Source organism: Vulpes lagopus, chromosome 23 (genome assembly GCF_018345385.1).
Source record: "Vulpes lagopus strain Blue_001 chromosome 23, ASM1834538v1, whole genome shotgun sequence".
Classification (NCBI taxonomy): Eukaryota; Metazoa; Chordata; class Mammalia; order Carnivora; family Canidae; genus Vulpes; species Vulpes lagopus.
In genome coordinates this window covers 47,318,892-47,338,975 of record NC_054846.1, presented here as the reverse complement: position 1 = coordinate 47,338,975, position 20,084 = coordinate 47,318,892, and the positions used below count along the sequence as shown (strand labels likewise).

General features: G+C 55.9%; 1 protein-coding gene across 11 annotated transcripts in view; it reads right to left on the bottom strand.

Annotated features, from left to right (window-relative positions):
• The window catches only part of PTPRF (protein tyrosine phosphatase receptor type F), a 138,151-nt gene that overhangs the window by 59,607 nt on the left and 58,460 nt on the right, over window positions 1-20,084 (bottom strand). For all 11 annotated transcript variants that reach the window (XM_041738179.1, XM_041738178.1, XM_041738181.1 and 8 more), the window contains exons 2-5: window positions 19,463-19,539; window positions 12,550-12,687; window positions 4,425-4,570; window positions 4,116-4,257 (exon numbers count right to left, since the gene is read on the bottom strand). In XM_041738179.1, coding sequence (XP_041594113.1) covers window positions 4,116-4,257; window positions 4,425-4,570; window positions 12,550-12,640 — 379 coding nt within the window. In that variant the 5' untranslated portion in view covers window positions 12,641-12,687; window positions 19,463-19,539. The remainder of the gene's footprint in view (window positions 1-4,115; window positions 4,258-4,424; window positions 4,571-12,549; window positions 12,688-19,462; window positions 19,540-20,084) is intronic.

Genomic DNA, 20,084 nt, shown 5'->3' with positions numbered 1-20,084 from the left:
CTCACCCCAACCTTACTGGACACCTCCCACAGCCCAGAAGTGCAAACACACCCAGAATGCCCCTCAGGATGGAGGGACCCCGTCCAAGTCTGAATCCCACCCCACCCCTCTCACCTCAGGACCTGGAAGACCATCCTCATCTTCCTGAATCCTTTAGAAGATAAAGCTGCCCAGGGTGGCGGGAAAGGAGTGTGCCCACAATGGAACTGGGGTGCAGGGACTGGGGGGGTTGCTTTTCTTTCTACACTAACATGGAGGTCCTCTTCCCTCAAGAGAAGAAGATGATCCAATGTCCTCTGGGGCAGACACCAACAGCGGGGGGACAGGCAGGGCTAAACTATTTGTCCCTGGTTATGGCTACAGAAACTCACGTAGGGGATCCCTGGGTGGCGCAGCGGTTTGGCGCCTGCCTTTGGCCCAGGGCGCGATCCTGGAGACCCGGGATCGAATCCCACATCGGGCTCCCGGTGCATGGAGCCTGCTTCTCCCTCTGCCTGTGTCTCTGCCTCTCTCTCTCTCTGTGACTCTCATAAATAAAAAATTAAAAAAAAAAAAAAAAAAAAAAGAAACTCACGTAGGCGGATCCCTGGGTGGCGCAGCGGTTTGGCGCCTGCCTTTGGCCCAGGGCGCGATCCTGGAGACCCAGGATCGAATCCCACGTCAGGCTCCCGGTGCATGGAGCCTGCTTCTCCCTCTGCCTGTGTCTCTGCCTCTCTCTCTCTTTCTGTGTGACTATCATAAATAAATAAAAATTAAAAAACAAAAAACAAAAAAAAAAAAAAAAGAAAGAAACTCACGTAGGGCCTGTCATCTGGGTCCCTGCTCCACAGGTAAGTCCCCCCGTGGGAACAGACCATGAGGCTGCACCACCTCCACGATACCATGGGAGCCAGCTACAGCCAGCTTCCAGCCCGGCAGCAGCCACCATTCCCCCTGGAATCCCGTGAAGTCCTCTATATCATATTCAGTTCTCCAACCCAGCTCAGGTCGTAGGTTTATGGATGGAGCAAATGAAGCCTGATCAGAGGCACGGTTACTTGTCCAGGTCCCAGGGGAAGACAGGAAGGGGTTGCAGAGCCCCTGCTCTTCACCACTGTCCTCCACTGTCCCTCTAAACTGGACACCCCCCACCACACACACACAGGAGATGCTCAGGCACAAGGGAGTTACCGAATAGATGCGTTCAAACACATAAAGCCATAGCATAAAAATGGCCAATGTGAAAAGATGTTCAACTGCTCTTGTAATCAAAGAAATGCAAATTAAATTGAGATGCCATTTTTTGCCTATTAACTTGGCAAAGATTTTTTTTTTAATGATAATTCCCACTGCTGGTGAGGATGTGCAGAAAAGAGGCCCTCTCATGCCCTGCTTGGTGGGAGTGTAAACTGACACAATCTTCTGGAAATACTGAAAGGCTTAAAAATTCATGTGTCCTCTTGACGGGATAAGCACTGGGTGTTATTCTGTATGTTGGTAAATTGAACACCAATAAAAAATTAATTTATTAAAAAAAATTCATGTGTCCTTTGATACAGCAATTCTACTTCCATGAATCTAGAATAAGGAAATAATCAGGAAGGTGAACACATCTTCTCCGCAAGGAAGTGCAGAGCGCTTTATTTATAAAAGCAAGAAAATGGGAACAATATACGTGTCCAACAATAAAGGAACGGCTAAATAAGTTAAGGTGCTTTGTGTGAACCTACAACCATTAGAGATAATGATATAGAATATTTAATGGTGAGGAAGATGTTCATGATACGCTATTTTAAAAAGCACTCTACAAATGAGGGGCACCCAGCTGGCTTAGTCGATGGAGCATACATGCAACTCTTGATCTCAGGGTTTTGAGTTTGAGCCCCACATTGGGTGTAGAGATTACTCAAAAATAAAATCTTGAAAAAAGAAAAGCAGTCTATAAACCATTGGGGAGGACGTGATCCCATTTTTCTTATACAACCGACCCTTGAACAACATGGGTTTGAACTGCACAGTTCCACTTAATGTGGACTTATTTTTTTTAAGATTTTATTTATTTACTCATAAGAGACACACAGAGAAAGGCAGAGGGAGAAGCAGGATCCCTGTAGGGAGCCCGATACGGGACTCGATCCCAGGACCTAGGGATCATGCCCTGAGCCAAAGGCAGACACTCAACCACTGAGCCACCCAGGCATCCCCTGTGGGCTTCTTTCGATAAATACAATACTATACAAATGTATTTTGTCTCATGATTTTATTTTTCTAAAGTTTATCATTTTTTTTAGTAATTTCTGTAGTCAACGTGGAGCTTGAACTCACGACCACAAGGTCGAGAGTCATAAGCTCTCCTGACTGAGCCAGCCAGGTGCCCCCCTCTCATGATTATCTTAGTAAGATTTTTTTTTTCTCTAGCTTACTTTATCATAGGAATACAGTATATCGTACATGCATAAGATATGTGTTAATCAACTTTTTCTTTTTAAGTTTTATTTACGAGAGAAACAGAGAGAGAGAACGCAATGTGTGCATGCTAGAGCACAAGCTGGAGGCAGAGAGAGAAGCAGGCTCCCCTACTGAGCAGGGAGCCCAAAGAGGGTCCCTCAATCTCAGGATCCGGAGTTTATGACCTGAGCCGAAAGCAGACCCTTAACCAGTCGAGCCACCCAGGAGCCTCTGATTGACTTTATGGTATAGGTAAGGCTTCCAGTAAACAGTAGACTATTAGTAGTTAGGTTTTCAAAGAGTCAAAAAGTTATATGCAGATTGTGGACTGCTTGGCAGTGAGGGGTGGCGGAGTCAGCATACCTAACCCCTGCGTTGTTCCAGGGTCAATTGCATACATAATGCCTGTCTAGAAAATGGACCTTAAGGAAAGAACCAAGTGTCATTGGTAGAGGCAAGACGACAGGTGATCTTTACTTTTTCCTTTTTTTTTTAAATTTTTTTATTTATTTATGATAGTCACAGAGAGAGAGAGAGAGAGGCAGAGACACAGGCGGAGGAAGAAGCAGGCTCCATGCTCCGGGAGCCCGATGTGGGATTCGATCCCGGGTCTCCAGGATCGCGCCCTGGGCCAAAGGCAGGCGCCAAACCGCTGCGCCACCCAGGGATCCCTCTTTACTTTTTCCTATGCGCCTTTATACTTCTCAAATTTTCAACAGTGAATAGGTATTGTTACTGTAAATTTTTTCTAAAAGGCAACGATCAAGACTATATTTTGAAAATACACAGACATTCAGGCTGAGGAATCCGTTGTGGCTGGGGGCCAATTGTGTCACTCCCTACCCTGTGGTTTCCTACTTCCCCAGGAAAACATTCATTTCTCAGCCTCCTCCTGTGACATCTGTCCCCCAGCCTCTCCAAATCTCCCCTGGCGTCTCTCCGTGCCCTCAAACTCCACCCGCCCCCCCAAACCCAACTGAGTAACTTCGAGTTTCCTGAGAGCATCCTTCTCTCCTGCTTGTGGGCCTTGGCATGTGGCTGCTGCTGTTCTTTATGCCTACGTCCCCACCCCAACTCTTACTTACCCTTCTGGCTCAGCTCAGACAATAGTTCCCTCTCCTCTGTGCTCCTCTAGCCCCCTGGCTGCCCCTGTAAAACTTCCTGGAGACTGTCTCAAGGGCTGGGCCCAGGTCAATGGCCCTCTGGACTTGAGAGAAGCATTAGGGAGTGTTTGTGCATGAATACAGGAGCCAGGAGGTGAGCGGACACTGAAATCCACACAGAGCCCTAGCCCCCAGCCTAGGACTCCTGTTCATAAGGGCTACAGGGAACACACCTCTCCGAAGCTCCCCACCAGGCTCCACAGGAAAATCAGATCCGCTGCCATGAGCCACGTAACCCAAACATTAGATAACTGCAGCCCCACACCTGAAGTCAGACCTCAGACCCTACCCGAGCAATGCCACGGCTCAGCAGGAGGATACAGACGCCAGGCACACAGCTAAACAATCCAGGCCGGATCCAATGACCATCCCCTTCCACACCTGACCTTTGCCGATGCCAGGATGGCCAGTTCTCCTTTCTGCCAAACACAGAGCAGCCCGCGGCAGGGACAAGGGCTGGCTGACTGGCTCTTCCCACAAGTCAGTCTACCCACCCGCCCCGCCACGTTCCTCCCCAGCGCATACCTTCAAGAACTGAGAGCTTGGCACTTGTGTTAATCTCTCCCAGACTGTTGGTGGCTGTGCACTCGTAGATGGCTTCATCTCGTTGCACCCGCAATGGCTGGATCCGCAGCACAGACCCTGCCCCATCATCAAACTCAATGACCTGCCAGAGGACAGACACAGGGTCACAGCCTGCCTGGGGTCAGACATTCTCCCACCCCCAAAAGGGCCCTGAGGAGGGAGACCAAGGAGAGAGGATGTAGGGCCAGACCCTGGAACAGGATAGGCAGACCGTGAGCCCTGCCTGCCCCTTCCTACCCAAGGTTATACCTCAAAGCGCTGGGAGCTGACTTTCTTCCCCTTCTTCATCCATGTGATGCGTGGCTTGGGCTCCCCTGTGGCTTGGCACACGAAGGAGGCCACTCCTCCTGACAGCCCAGTCTGGTCCTCGGGGACCTTAATGAAGGCAGGTTTGCCTGGAAAAATGGAGACACACAGTCACCATGGCACAGTCACTACAGACATGGCCAATGCTCCATAGGTGGCAGTCATGGCGATAGGGGGGTGGCAAGAAGATCTATAAAGAAAATATTAGGGATGCCTGCATGGCTCAGTCGGCCAAGCGCCTCTTGGTTTCTGCTCCGGTCATGATCTTGGGGGTGTGAAATCAAGCCCCGCTGTGTCGGGCTCTGTGTTCAGCGTGAAGTTTGTTTGAGATTCTCTCCCTCTGCCCCTTCCCCCTCTCGCTCTCTAAAATAAATAAGTAAATCTTTCAAAAAAAGAAATAAAGAATATTAATAGTGCCACCTAACCCTCCTAAAGTGTTTACTATGTGCCAGACACTATTCAAAGAACCCAGCATATGAAGTGGGTACTACAATACATCTGCTTATAAAGAGGCACAGAGAGTTGAAGGGGTTTATCCAACATGATACAGCTGGTTAGTGGCAGAGCGGAGATTTGAACCTAGAGTTCTGAGTCTGGAGTCTGCGCTTTAACCGCTATGCTCTGTCTCCCATCCCCTCATCAATTCCAAGCTGGAGGACAAAGGCTGGAAGAGCCCCAGCATCTCTCTCAGGCTTGTCCCTCCCCCACAGCTCTCCATCTGGGTGATGGTCCCTCCATCTACCCCAAGGCTCAAGCCAGAAAGCGTGACTCCTCCTCTCTCTCAGCCCCCACACACCAGCAGTCCCGAAAGGCCTAGACATTCCACCTCTTAAGTGTCTCTGGACGGCTTCCCAGGTGAATGCTTTCCTGTAAATCTGCACCCCCCACCCGCCCCCACTGACTTGGTTATTGCCTTCTGATACAGCTAGCCTGCACATCTCCCCAAGGTGTCCGCTGGGAGGCGGGGAGGGGAAGGAGGAAGGGGCCTCAGACACCATACTTCCATGCCCACATCACCTGGGTACGTACACCAGGGCTGACCTGGAGCACCTGTCCCTATGAATCCCACCTCCCGGGGTCACAAGACCAGAGAAACCTGCTTCCATTAAGACGCAGCAACGCCTCGTTAATCCTGACAGAGGATCCATTTCCTATTAATCAGGCCAATGAACAGCTCTAGGGAGGCTAATACCGTGAGAAATGACCTTTCGGACCACCTGGTCAGGGCCGATAAGCCCAGGCCCAACCCAATCCTCATGGCAGAAACATGCACATGCCATGATAACAATCTCTCCCTATGCACCCACTCTGCACCAGGACCTTTGTCTCGTTTAGTCTTTCATCATCGTTATTCCCAGTTTACAGGCTCAGAGAGGTCAAGTCACTTGCCCAAAGTCACACAGCCATCGAGTGGCACATCCAAGACTTGAATTCAAGCCTGACTCCAAGACACTTGGTACAGAACGGAGGAGACTTGTGTAGAGTAGGGTCAGGGGCGTGCGGGGTGAGGAAGTAGAGGGAAGAGTGCGGTGACCGTTAACAGACATTGGCTGTGACAAGAAGGCACAGAACAGATGGCACCTGGAGGGGTCCAGGGAGGTTTACATCTTGGGTTCTTTTTTGGTTTCCTAAGACGTGAAAGACAATGTTTACGTGCTGATGGGAAGGAGGCAGCAGAGAGGAGAGGGTGCCAATCCAGGATCCAGTGGGCAGAGATGGGCACAGTCCCCGAGGAGGGGAGGGTCCGGGGGACCACCGACGTCAGCAGTTACAGTGAGTAGGAGGGCTCAGCTTTGCAGGGAGAGGGAAGGGTACCACCTTACTGAGCACCCTGGGGCCCCGTGGGGGTTTTATGTAATTTCCGAGCAAGCCACCCATCATCTCTGAGCCCCTGCTTTCTCATCTGCAAAATGGTGCTAGTGACTCAAGAGTCTGTGCAGACGAAATGTGATGCTATTAACTGTGGGCACAGGCTTGGCACCTGGTGGGCCTTGCCGGAGGGCAGTCATCACTCTCCTTCATATAATTAGTCTTCAAACCATGCCGTGGGTAGGATTAGCATCTTCATCTGAGAGATGGGGAAATGGCGGCTCAGAAGGCTAAGTAACGGACAAGTCACAGCGATACAGGGGTGGAGCTCGGCTCTGGCTGGAGTTCCAAATCCTAAGGCTCGTTGTCCAGCACCAGCACCCAAGGCTCCAGCGAGGAGGGAAATGTGGGCCCCACCTGACTGCTCTTGGAGTGCTCAGAGTGGGTGAGGGAAGCTGGGACAGAATGGCCTGGGGATAGATAACAAGCTTCTAGAAGCTTCAGTTTGCTTCACATTTCCTCCACCTGAGCTCTGAAGGAGGCTCCAGACTCTCCCAGCCTGTGGTTGTCAGCGGAGCCTGCCCCTGTTGGCTGGTCCTTTCAGACGGGTCTCCCGGACAGGACTCTGCACACTGGGGCTCTACTGGGTGCACCCCTCCTCCACACCTGAGGACCCGCACACAACAGCTCCATGATCTCCTCCTCACCCCCTTAGTCCAGATACCGCCTTCCCTTGACTAGACACTACCTGTGTCCCTGCCTCCAGTCTGGCTCCCTCCAGTCCAGTTTCTATTCAGCAGCCAGTGAACTGCCTCTCTCCTCTGATCAAAATCCTGTGAGGGCCTCCCATTGCTATGAAAACAAAATTTCAACTCCTTTCCTGGTGGACAGAGCCCTGGCAGCTCTGACCCCAGCCACCCCCTACCCCCAGGCCTCGCTTCCTTTCCCTGGGATAAGCAATATTCCCTGTGGCCTCAGGGCCTTTGCATAAGCTGTTCCTGCTGCCACAAACCTCTTGGAAAAACTCTTTACTCATTAACTCCTATTTACCTTCCTGATCCCAACTTAAACATCATTTCTTTAGGAAACCTTCCTTGGTCTCCCTGTCATCCTGCCCTGCTCCATTAGCTCAGCTTTCTGGTAAACACCCTCTGCCTCCCTCCTACCTGTGTGGGGTTATTGCTTTTCTAGTTTGGGGGGAATATTTGGCTCACAGCAGCTTCCCCACCTAGAATAATACCCCGGGGCAGAACAGACACCATGCCTGCCTTGCTTCCTGCCCTGTCCCAGGTGTCCGACCCAGTTCCTGGCACACAGGGGTGTAGAACAAATGAGGGGGTGACCTGACAAGGGAATGCCTGGGGGGGATGGAGAATGTAGCCCCTTACACACCGGGGGTGGGGTGGGGTGATGCCTGGTGCCCCAGGGAAAGCAGCCCAGGGTAGAAACCCTCTGGCTCTTGCCTCAACGTGTCCACAGCAGAAACCAGAGGCTGGAAACCTGCAGAACCAGAATGGCCAGGGGAGCGCGCCTGGGGGCGGGGCCTCCCGCCAAACAAAGAACCAGAAGCCGGAGAGGAGAGCCAGGTCCGGGTCACGAGAGAGCAGGCAGGCGAGAAGGGAAAGGCCTAAGTACTGTGTGGAGGCTGGCCTGCGCCCAAGGCCTGGGGCCGCCCGAGGAGCCGGAACCCCGTGGAGGCTGGCCGGAAGCCAGCACCCCGCCCAGCCCACCCACCCACCACCCACGGGCAGAGGCCCCCCCAGCCCCATGCACCGCCAGGGGGCCGGCCCCTGCGCTCACTTAGGCCTCACCCACCCCCACTCCCACCCAGGGTCCCCTCGCCCAGCGCTGGAGCCAAACCCCGCTGGGCCCCATCCCAAAGCCCTGCCAAGCCCTTGCCCCTTTTGTTCCCCAGGCCAACTTCTGGGGAGCACAAATCTGACCAGGTCGCTCCCCAGCTACAAACTGTGCGGGCTCCCGTGTCCCTCTGACGCCCTCCGCACACTTGCTCAGGCCCAGAGCACCCCTGCGGGCCAAGCACTGTGCTAGAACACGGCTGGGCCCTGGTGGACTTGCCACCCCCTCCCCAGACCTGCCCTGACAGGCCAGGCCAGAGGGCCCCTCCTGCCTTTGCGTGTGCCCTGCCCCCTCCCGCACCCCTTCCCCCAAAGCCTGTGGGAACCTGCTCTGCTTCCAGCAGCCCTTGGGTGTCCCACCTCAGCTCTGATCCCAGCTATGCTGACCGAGGACACACCGTCAGAACCAGGCAGCCCAATCACCCTGCCTGGTGCAGACCCAGAGCTGGTGTCGAGGGAGGGACTGACTTTCAGCACCCCTGCTGGCCCCCCTTCCTTGCAGCAGGGCAGGGCGACTGTGGGCCTCACAGCTCTTTGGACAGCAGCTCCCAGGTGTGCCCTGGGGCACTCTGCACCCAAGCAGGCCACTGAGCCTAGGCACAGTGGGAGTGAGCCGGCTTGGGGAGAAGGTGGGCACATGGGGGGAGTGTACGTGTACACACACGTACACAGAAGCGGAGAGCAGACACGTAGCCATTAGGGAGTGAGGGACAGCAAGGCAGGGAAGGGAGCTCCTGTAGAGGTGGATTTTCCAGGCCCTCAACCACCTACTGTGCTGGGGACTTATCAATTCTGGCTCCGGTGACCACTCTTGGTGCCCTCCAGGGGGGAGCCTGCTCGGAGACAACCCTGGGTTCCCAGGGAACACACGGGGTGCCCCAGGTCATGGCCTCGTATGCAGGGACCACATACTAGTTGCCAGGTGCCTTGAACACGTGACCTCAGTTAACCTTTCCAGGTAGGAGCGATTACCCTCGTTAGGCAAGAGGAAAACAGGCCTAGAGAGGGAAAGCAATCTGCCGGAAGTGCCCCAGAGGGCAGAGTCTAGGCAGGCCACCAGGTCCTACCCCCCCGGGTGGCCCTGCCTACCCATGAGGCTGGCAGGGCGGGGGTATGCCATGACACACACATCATCCGCTACACAGGCCCTTGCCCCCACCCCCGCAGCTATTGCGCATCCTGCTCTGGCCTCCGATGAGTCCAAGTAACAACCAAAACCAGGGCCCCAGCTCAAAACTGATCACCTGTGCCGCATCTCTGCCTCTGTTGCAGGCTGTCTGGGGACAAAAGATCTTCACTGAGCTGTCATGAGCTCCATGGAGAAGCCCAGGGCTGTTCCTCCCCCTACCCTGAATCTCACCCCACCAAGCAACACTCCCCATCAGCAAATACTCAGTCACCCTTCAGGGTTCCCTTCTTCCGGGAAGCCTCCCAATGGCTCTACCAGGGACTTATTAGGTCACTACCTCTGCGCTGGTGCCACCCCCAACAGAAGCCCCGCTGCGGGTTCTGGGTCTCAAAGGCAGGCCTGTGTGGCCATGTAGCACCTGACTCACACGTTAAAGCAGGAGAAACCTCTTCCTGCTTGGAACCACCTCTAGCCTGGCTCAAAGCACAAAGGCTGGGCTCAGGGAGCTGCCCAAGCCCCGGGTGCCTGGGTCTCCACTGGAGCTGACTCGGCATTAATGTGGGGGCCTCTGGGCTAACTCTTGGCAGATGCTTCTCCACCCCCCTTCCCTCCGCTCCCCTCAGAGGCCAGGGCTCTCATTCATTTGTCTCGTTAAGAGGCCTATAGAAACACATTTGTCCGCTCCGCGCTTCACTGCCCCGGTCGTCAATTCTCCGGGGCGCCTGCCCTACCTTTTGCAGCAGCTCCGTCCACATTTGCCCACTCACCCTGGCTAGAAGTCTCCCAAGCCCAGCCTAAGCCTGGTCACAGTGGGAGGGGTACAGATCCAAAAGGGTGTGTAGCGTAAGGCAGGCCTGCGAGACAGACCCTGCCTCCTGGGGCCAGGTCCCCACAGCTCCCAGCCCAGGCCCCTTTCCCACAGCTCTCTGCCTGGGAGCAGAGCCCCACTCACCCTATTTCAGCATCTCCAGCTGGTTCCTACCTTCCAGACCCTGGTCTCTGGGTTCTGGGTCTTGAGGGACCAGCATGGAGGTTCTGGGACTCTGCTCCAAAAATCGTTCCACTCTGCCCCCCAAGTAGCACATGACCCAGACTCCTGGAGGAAGTGTATGGGAACTGGCCAGGTGAGGGGATGAGAAGAGTGTTCCAAGCAGAGGGATCCGAAGGAACAGGGGCCTGGGGAGCACACGAGGGGCAGAGAAGTCAGCATGGAGGGAGTACGGGGTGGGGGAGGGGGGGCAGAGTAAAGGAGGAGGTTGGCAGAGCCTGGAAAATGCAGGGCCTTGAGAAGCACTGAGACCCCTAGGCTTGATCCTGAAGGCAACAGGGGAAGAGAGTGAGGGATCTCAAACTGAGGGGTGACACAGTCAGGCTCTCACGCTGGAAGGAGGACTGGATCGCGAGGGCATGGAGGCAGGAAGCCATCAGAAGGCAGTTATGTGTGAAAGCCCAAGAGAGAGCTGAGGGTGGCTTGGGGGGAGGCAGCGGAGGGGAAGGTGGATGCATTCCAAAGATATTTAAAAGGGAGAAGCAACAGAAGTTGGTGATGGATTAGATGTGGGGTATGAGACAGGGAGGAGGCCCCAGGTTCTGACTTGGGTGGCGGGGTGGGTGGTAATGCCAATTCGCCAGGAGAGAGAAGGCAGGAAGGAGAGCAGGTCTGGGGGGATGAGGGTACGAGTTAGGGCATGTCTCAGTCTGTGCAGGAGGGGGAGGCAGTCTCCCAGGATGTGCTGTCTGAAAACCCAGCTGGGCGCTCCTCCCTCTGCCCTCAAGCTCCTGTCCAAAGGCCATAAGAGTGTCCAGGGTGAGGTCGGGGAGCAAGGACAGTACTTCAGCGTCCAAGGGCTACTGACCACACCTGACTGTTGACAAGCCTTTGCTTCCCTGCCAACGTCAGAGTCACACCCAGTGACTTCTACCCCAGCCTGCCCCTGCAGGCTCAAGCTCTCTCCAGCAGCCCCGGCCAGGCCTGGGGATCAACCCCCCACCCCCACCCTGGCCCTGCTCCTGCTTGCCCAGGCCTCCGTTGGCCTGCACCTCAAAGCTCCCACCACCACCCCTCACTGCACCGCCCCCCCCCCCCCAGGAGGAACGCCCTCCCCTTCCTGGGCCCTACTAGCCCCACCAGGGCCCAGCTTCAGAGGACAAAGGGCGGGGTGCCTGAGTCCCACCCCTCTCCAGGATCTGCTCCTGAATAATTAATGAGCCATTAGGAGAGAGGGCCTGGGTGGGGCAAGGAGACAGATGAGTGTCCAGATACTTGGAGTGGGGGGTGAGGGAAGCCCTATGGCCCACTGTCACCCAGGCTGACCTCCAGGTTGGCCCTTGGCCACCTCTGGGCTCCGGACAGGGTGGGAACAGCCCCTGCCCCCAGGGACCTTGGCTCCGACCTCACCCCTCCCAGTCAGCGTGCAGATTGGCTAAATCTGCCCTGTGCTCCGCCTCCCACCAGTAACCAAGCAGTGGTAACCATGGTGACGGGGCGGGCTGCGGCCAGTCTCGTAGTGCCAGGCAGGGGGAAGGGCGGCAGGAAAGGGACGAAAGTTCAGAGTTGGATTTGGGCAGGGGACAATCCCACTTCCCCCAATACACACATCCACACACGCACACACACACACATCCACACACACACAGAGCCCCCCCCCCTCCCCAGGCTGAAGGGCTGGGGGAAGGGGGATGACCTTTTGCCTTAAAGGTGGTGGAGAAAGGGAAGGAGGGGCTCAGTATCCCCACATCTGAATCCCAAGGGTCTGGCCCAGGGAAAGGGCTGTGGTGGCTCTGGCTTCCTCTCACTCCCTGGACCTGCGGACACATCTGGCACCCCATTCACACGCCCGTACATGTTCCCTGTGTGCCACCCCCTATTCCCACTCAACCCTGACATGGATCACTCTGGGTCCTCGGCACAGATCTGCAGTGGCAGACACGCTACACGCCTGAGCATGTCACCCGATGACCACATGAATCCTGGTCAGGTCTCACCCTAGTTCCATACAACAGGTTGCAGTTAGACACACTCCACCCTGCAGCGCCTTAAGGGCCATGCAGGCATTCTCCAGGATGCTCCTAGGAAGCATGGGGCTGGACCACTTCTTGGAGGGTGGGTTCTCTAACTGAAGCAGGGGTGTCTCTCTAGGGCAGTGGGTCTGGGTAGGTATTAGACTATCCCGCCCTTCATGGTAGCTGGTCGCGTCCCCCAGCCTAGAATCCTACGACAAGGACCGCTACCTTTGGACCCGGGAGGTCCTGCACCCTGAGGGGCCAGACTTACTGTCACCATGGGCACCTGCCACCAAGCCAAGCATCACGAGCGCAGGCACAAGGGGCACCATCGTCTTCCCTGGGGCTGGCTCAGGGGCCATCCAGGGCTCTAGCACCACGGCCAGCCACCACCACAGCCACAGCCAACCTGTGATGGAGAGAAGGGCAGAGCCAGTCAGTTGGTGTCCAACAGTGTCCCTATCACCCTCCCTATGCCGCCTCCTGGCCCCTGCTCACCCCCCAGAGCCCGCTCATCCTTACCGACCATCCAGAGCCTAGTTCAACAGACAGTGTTGAACAGTGTCCCTATCGAACCCCCACCCAACACCTCCTCGACTTCAGACTGGGTCATGGCCACCCAGACCCAGAGCCCTTTGACGACCCAGGCTCCTCACCAATGCCAAGGATAACCTGACAGATACTGTTGGGCGAGAGACAGCATAAGAGGCCTTCAGGTCATACTGTAAACCTGAGCAGGAGGGCAGGGGGTCACTGGGACCAGAGGATCTGTACAGGGCTGTTCTGTCCCAGACTGTGGGTTCCCAACTTGCCTCCATAAGGGGACAGGAATAGGAAACAGGACTGGACACAGACACACAGACTAAACAAGCCAGAGACAGGGAGCCTGAGAAGGTAGCAGACCCATGCAGGCCTAGGACTCTGGTGTCCCCGGGGCATCCCATGGTCTCTCGTCTCCCCAACGGGGAGGCCGGAGGCAGTGGGCCAGACCCCGCATGCTGAGTACAGGCCCCAGAGCACAGACTTGTTAGCAGCAGACAGAATCCAGGTATCCGAGGCTTGGAGCCAAAGCCACAACCCGTCCGGGCTCGCCAGGACGTGCTCTTGACAAGTCGTAGCTGCCCTGCCCGGCCACCCTCGTCCTACCCAATTCCCATGGCACCTTCCCACTCCAAAAGGAAACCACAGGGAGTCCCTAGTGGCCAGGAATGGGGGTGCAGACCCGCAGATTCCACCCACACCTCCTCTGCCCTTGCCCTGGTGGCCCATGGCAGATCAAGCTTCAGGGAGCAGCTTTCTCAGAACAGCCTTCCAGACTGAGGCGGGCACCTGTACGTAGGGAAGGCTGTGCTGAGATTGCTCACAGGGCTCCTCCGCCAGGTGCGTCCTCCCCAGTCTGCCTGGCACCTGCGAGAAGCCTTTGGCACGGCCACAACACGCACCGCAGATGCACTGCTCTCGCTCTATAGTCCCGATGGTGAGCTTCCAAGGGGCTCTCTCCTATGGCCCCTCACCCAGGGGGCGTCAGGGGATCCACAACGGTGCCCACTAGCTCCACTCACGCCTTACTCTGAGCAGGTGGCTGGTACATGAGAAGCTCCTCAATGATGCTCTGAGAGCACAACAGGGGATGCAGCGGGGAGGGAGTGATGATGAACACGCCCCGGGCCCAGGCGGTGGTACCCACGGGCTCTGGTGGGAGAGCCCTGATAAGACCCAGGTACCCGCTGATCCACGACAGTAAGAGAATGTGCGAGGAAGTGACGGGGCTCAGAGATGGCTCTGCTCCTTTCTGGAACTTGAACTAAGGTCCTAAAATCGGAGGGTGCTAGGTAAGCAAAGGCGCTAAGGCAAAACAGGCAGGGCCGTGAAGTGGGGCAGGGGCTACACACAAAGGGAGATGCCCTCTGGCCTGAGATCTTGCTAAAAGTCCTAGATGGGAGCTGAGAAACAAAAGCAAGAGAGCTGAAGGGGCGTGGAGGGCATCGGGGCCCATTCACACCAAGCCTGCAGTTCCACTCAGCAGTCACAAAGTTCAGGTGGCTGTGACCAGGACAGAGGGCATCCCCACCATGATGCCTAGTATCGCCAGCCTGCGATGGAGGCCCCCGTATCATGAAGGCCCTGTCTGAGCATGGCCATCGCTGGGGTGGAGCCAGGGAATCAACAACAGAATCCTCTTAGCAGACATCAGGCGGTGAACTGCCTGGCCAGCAGGGGCATGGCTCCCTGACACAACCATCCTGTCACCCCCCAGTACAGAGACCACGGGTTTACGGCGCAGGGGCATGCTGCACTGACAGGCAGGGGCACAGGGGCTGAGGCCAGGCATCGTGGGGTACGACAACACCATATTTGCAGAGCTTTCGCTCCCAGGTACAAGCATTATGGGTGTGCACCCCGTCCCCAGTGTAGACACCGCAGGGGTGTAACCTTCTGCAACACACATCATGGCAGGTCTCCCTGGCATGAAATAAAGGGGATAAAGCTACAAAGAAGAGATGTCACAGAGGTACAAGTGCACGGCACAATAGCGTGAGACGTGACTCCCCAGGATGATGATCACGGAGGCATAGCCCCGCGTAGTGGGCCTACGTACAGGAATCACAGAACCGTAACTCCCAGGTGGAGACATCGTGGCAGGGCATAGCTGTCCGGGCCAGACATGGCATGAGTGGGGATTGAGGGTCCAGTTGCCCAACAGACATTATAGGGGCCTAACTTCCCATTATGTCATTGTAGAGGTGTACCCCCCCGGACACAGACGTCATGGGGTGTCCGTCCCTGGTACCGATATCAAAGGGGTGTGAGTCCCCAGGACAGCCACCATGAATGGGGCCTAACTCCAGAACAGATGTCACATGGTACAGTCTAGGATGAGATTCTGGGCCATGGGTGTCAGAGAATTTGGGCCCCCAGGGTGAGAAGATGAGTGACACTTACTCGGGGACTCCGAGGGCCCCCTATGTATCTGACTCTGGGATACCAGCAAGCTGTGCAGACACGGCAAGGTGGAGAAGGTGAAAACAAAGACGTTCCCTCTCTCTGCAAAGAGCTTCTCCCAGAGGCCCATGGACTCAGGGATGAGGCTACCCAGAGGCGGAGACACAGGAGACACACAGACATGGACACGTTCTCAGGGAACTGCTCCGGCAACCACAATGCTGTCCAAGCCAGGGCTTCTCCGTCACCAGCTTCTGGTAAGAGCGAGCTGCCCCAGCTCCGGGACCCCCTCCTCCGAGTCCTGGGTCCCTGGGCCTCACCGTGTCCCCACCCCAGAGTGCCTGGGGTCACCTGTGGGGAGAAGGTGGGAGAGGAGCAGGGAGCGGGGGACTGATGCTGACCTTACTGGGGTCGCCGAGAACCTTCTGAATCCAGCGTGACCGTGTTAAGGGCCGAGTGTCCACTTGCCCCAGCATGGGTGGGTGAGCCTGGGGTCCTGACAGCTAAGATGAGAGCAAGGCCTGAGCTCCGGGCGTTAACGAAGGCTTGTCTCTGAAATGCACTGGACCACTGGTTCTACCTCCCTGACGTACTTGGGCAGGAAAACAATGCTGTGCGTCCATACTGGGCGACGTTTCAGGGACATAAGTGGGCACGGCTTTCCTACACTCAGAATGGTTTTGATATATCCTTTTTCTTTGCTACGTCAGTGTAAAGCCGCCAAATGCCCTTTCTTGGGAAGAACTGTCCTTTCTTCTCAAATTGTGTTTTGGTGTTAAAATGTCCTTTCTTGTATGCAATACGGTGACAGCAGAGAGCAGTATTTTCTATAATGTCCTTACTTGGCAAAATAAAAAATTGCCATTCCTGTGTCTGAACCCCAAGTACTTTTGCAAAGTGTACTGGTTTGCGAAATCGAAGAGTCTGGGAATCACTGCTTTGAGGAAAAAGGAAGGAAGCACACGAAGCCACAAGATGCAAATAAGAACGTCATGGAAGTGCAGGTAACAGGGAGGCCACGTCACCTCCGTGCAGCCCGACCTAAGCACCCCGGCCAGCCGTGGGTCCCTCCCACCCCAAGACACCGTGCTATGCCAGAGATGGGGGGGATCCCTGGCTGGAGAACAGCTGGGATCATTCTGAGTCCTCTTCATGAATATGCAAACACAGATTGATTTGTTTCCCTTGGGCACGTGTTATTATTCACAAATATTAATTAGTCTCCAAATACCACCTGTTCCTACAGCTCCCCCACCCCCAGACCAGGACCCCGGCTCCCTGGAGGCTGGGGCCCCAAAATGGACATCAATGAGAGGAGGGTACCCGGGCCCCCCCTCAGAGGGGCCGGCCTAGAGGAGTGACCAGCGCCTGGGCGACAGGGGCCTGGGAGCGGGGCGGGCGGGGAGCGCCGGAGCCGTTCACGCTCTCACCCACGGGCAGCTAACCGAGCCCTTTTGTCATGTCCTGGACAGTTCACCGCGTGGCACTGCAGCAGCGGCCGCGGAGGCGGAAACAGGCCTTGTTACACTTGGGAAGGAAAACCAACATGTTTCCAACTCTCACCAAACCGACCGCCGGATTATGACAGGAATAAATCAGTCTCAGCCTCGACCCCGGCCCCGAGGAAGGAGGCAGCCGGCAGCAGGCAGCTTCCCTCTTACAGCCGGGTGGCCAGAGTCTGTGGGCACAGCCTGCAGCGGCCCACCCACCCTCCTACAGCTGGGCCCCCTACCCTCTCACAGCCCTCAGCTCCTTGGGCCCCCCTGGGAATGGAGGGGATCTGAGGAAGAGCATCCCAGAGTCTCTCCAGGTGGCACAAGGGCCACCAGGGGTGAAGCTGGCAAAGACCAAGGGGACCAGCGGAGGCACCTGCTTACAGCTACGGACCCTGAGCCCCCAGCGTTCTGGGTTCCTTCCTCAGGCGGCGGAGCCTCCCTGGGGTTAGCGCTCAGCAGCACCTCCAGGCCTCTGTACTTGCTGTTCTCTCTACTGGGGGGAATGCCCTTCTATGCCCTCAGCCACCTACTCACCCCTCAGAACTCAGCTCAGGTGACCCATCCCTGTAAATCCCCCCAGTTTAGTGAAGGCAGTAAGAGGTGGTGTTGGCCAGTGGTTCTCAATCCAGGGTGATCCTGCATCTGCCCCCCAACCCCATGGGAGTCAGGCAATGTCTGCAGACACTTTTCATTGTCAAGAGTGGAGGAGGCGGGGTGGGGCGGCAGGTGCTGCTGGCATCCAGTGGGAAGAAACAAGGGATGTTGCTGGATATCTTACAGGAATAGGCCAGCCCCCCACAACAAAGGATTGTCTGGTCCAAAAAGTCAACAGTACTGAGGTTGAGAAACCCTGACGTAGACAGCAAGATGCTTTGCTGATGCAGGCTAGGGCCGACCCCAGAGCCCAGTCCCCCAGGAGCACCTTGGACTCTCTACCAGAAGGCACCCCAGCCTGGCTCTTGTATCAGCTGTACGTGGGCCTCAGGACCTCAGGACATCTTCCCCTCCCCGTCAAAGTCAGCCTTGCCTCCAGGAGCCAGGCCTTACACACATGTCCCACGGCCCTTCACACATGCCTCAGCAAGTGGCCTCCCTAGAAGATACAGCTCCATTTTCAGGTATGTTTTTTGCTGAGAATGGGCTCCCAGGTGATGGGACCCAACATCTGAGGATGGACAGGTGAAGGGACACATGGTAGCCCCACATCCACCCTCCCCAGCTGACCCTTCCCACCGGTGACACAGCCTTCCTGCCACACCCTCTATGCTACCCCAATGTCCACCTCGCCACACACAGGACCTGGCCCCTAGCAGACACCCAATGCACGCTCATCCCCTTGCCTGCCTAGGCTGGGCCCATCATGACACTCCTCATCAGTTGACCGGACAGGAGTATTCAGTGGGCCCGACTGGGCCCTGAACCACAGGGCAGGGAGAGGAACCAGAGAGCCATGGGCTGGGCCTTCCAGGACCTACGGAAGATGACCCAACCAGAACTTACCCTTCCCTGTCCCGTCCCTCGTCCAGGTCCCCATCTTAGTGACGAGCGCTACCGCTGACCTGGGCTCCCAAGCCAGCCAAATTGTCCCTTTTCTGTACCCCACACATCCAAGAGGTCAGTAAGTCCGAATCTGTGTGCCTCTGCGCCAACCACCGATGTTGGTGAGGCCTCGGGTCTGTATACCTCTTCCGGGGGCCTCCTGCCTCAGGCTTCTCCCCGTCCACCCTGCACACAAACCAATGCCCCCACGGCCTTACAGAAACGCAAAGGTGATCACGGCCCTCAAATGAATCTGACTGCCTGATTCCATAGTAGACACAGTTTCAGGACTGAGCGGATGGGCAGATGGAAAGATGGATCCACAGATGATGCTTCTCTGCCTAAGAACCTTTAGTGACTCCATATAACCCTCAGGAAAAAGTCTAGAGTCTTTTTTTTTTTTAATTTATTTATGATAGTCACAGAGAGAGAGAGAGAGAGAGGCAGAGACATAGGCAGAGGGAGAAGCAAGCTCCATGCACCGGGAGCCCGATGTGGGATTCGATCCCGGGTCTCCAGGATCGCGCCCGGGGCCAAAGGCAGGCACCAAACTGCTGCGTCACCCAAGGATCCCAAGTCTAGAGTCTTTAGCCAGATGTCCAAGGCTCATCAGCTCTATCTCCAACTTCACCCTTTCCAGCCCCACCCCACCTGCTCTGTGCTTCTGGTAGAAAGACAGGAGGAGAAGGGGACGTGAAAGAGACACAGTAGGAGGTACCTGGATCTCAGGAGTCCCCTGCTCTTCCTACCACAACGTACAGTTGATGGGAACAGACTTTTCCTCAGAAACGTGGAGAATGGAGAAGCAGACAGATCCCAGTGTGAAGTCCCAGAAGCCTATTTCACACCTACAGCAGCTGACGATCTGTATCTCGCTCCCCACCCACCTCCATCAAGCATTCTGGCCAGACACCCGGCACCATCCTTGACACCTCCCCTCCTCCCTCATGTCCTACATTCAGCCCTTCACCCTGTCTTGTCTCCTCTGCACCCCAAAACAGCATTCACATCTCTTCTCTCCACCTCCATCCCCACCTCCCTGCTCCTTCGCCGTCACTCAGCCATATACACACTGGACCATGTCATGTGTCCAGTGGTGACCCTTCCGTGGCTCACCACCAGCCTGCATCCCAATCCGAGTGCTCAGCCTGGCTCATGGGATCCCTCTGTGCCCCTGACCCCTGCCACCTCCTGGGGCACACTCACCAGGTCTCTGCTGGCTCACGTCAGTCACTCTTGGACAACCAGCTCTGAGGGCAGGGCATGGGGGTCTCCGCTCCTTCCTGGAGAGAGAGTAAAGGATGAGAAAACACCAAGAATTTCATCACAGCAGAGTATACCCGACACAGAAAGACATTCAAAACCTGCTCTTTGGGGATCCCTGGGTAGCTCAGCGTTAAGCACCTGCCTTTGGCCCATGGCATGATCCTGGAGACCCAGGATTGAGTCCCATGTCAGGCTCCCTGCATGGAGCCTGCTTCTCCCTCTGCCTGTGTCTCTGCCTCTCTCATGAATAAATAAAATCTTAAAAAAAAAAAAAAAAAAAAAAAAAAAAAAAAAACCTTGCTCTTTAAGGGGGGAAAAACTATTCAGTAAATATGCCCATCTCTTTACTCACTCGCTCACTCACTCTTCTCAGGACTCCTGAGCATCTATGTGCGGGGCTTTCATCCAGGTACCAGCCGTGAGCAACATGCATGGACTGAGCCCCCCACTTCAGTCGGCAAACTGGTGTCTGCGCTCCTCCACCACCCCTCCAGTCACCCCTCCAGCCACCCCTCTAGCCACCACACCTCCAGTCACCATCCCTCCCCGTCACCCCTCCAGC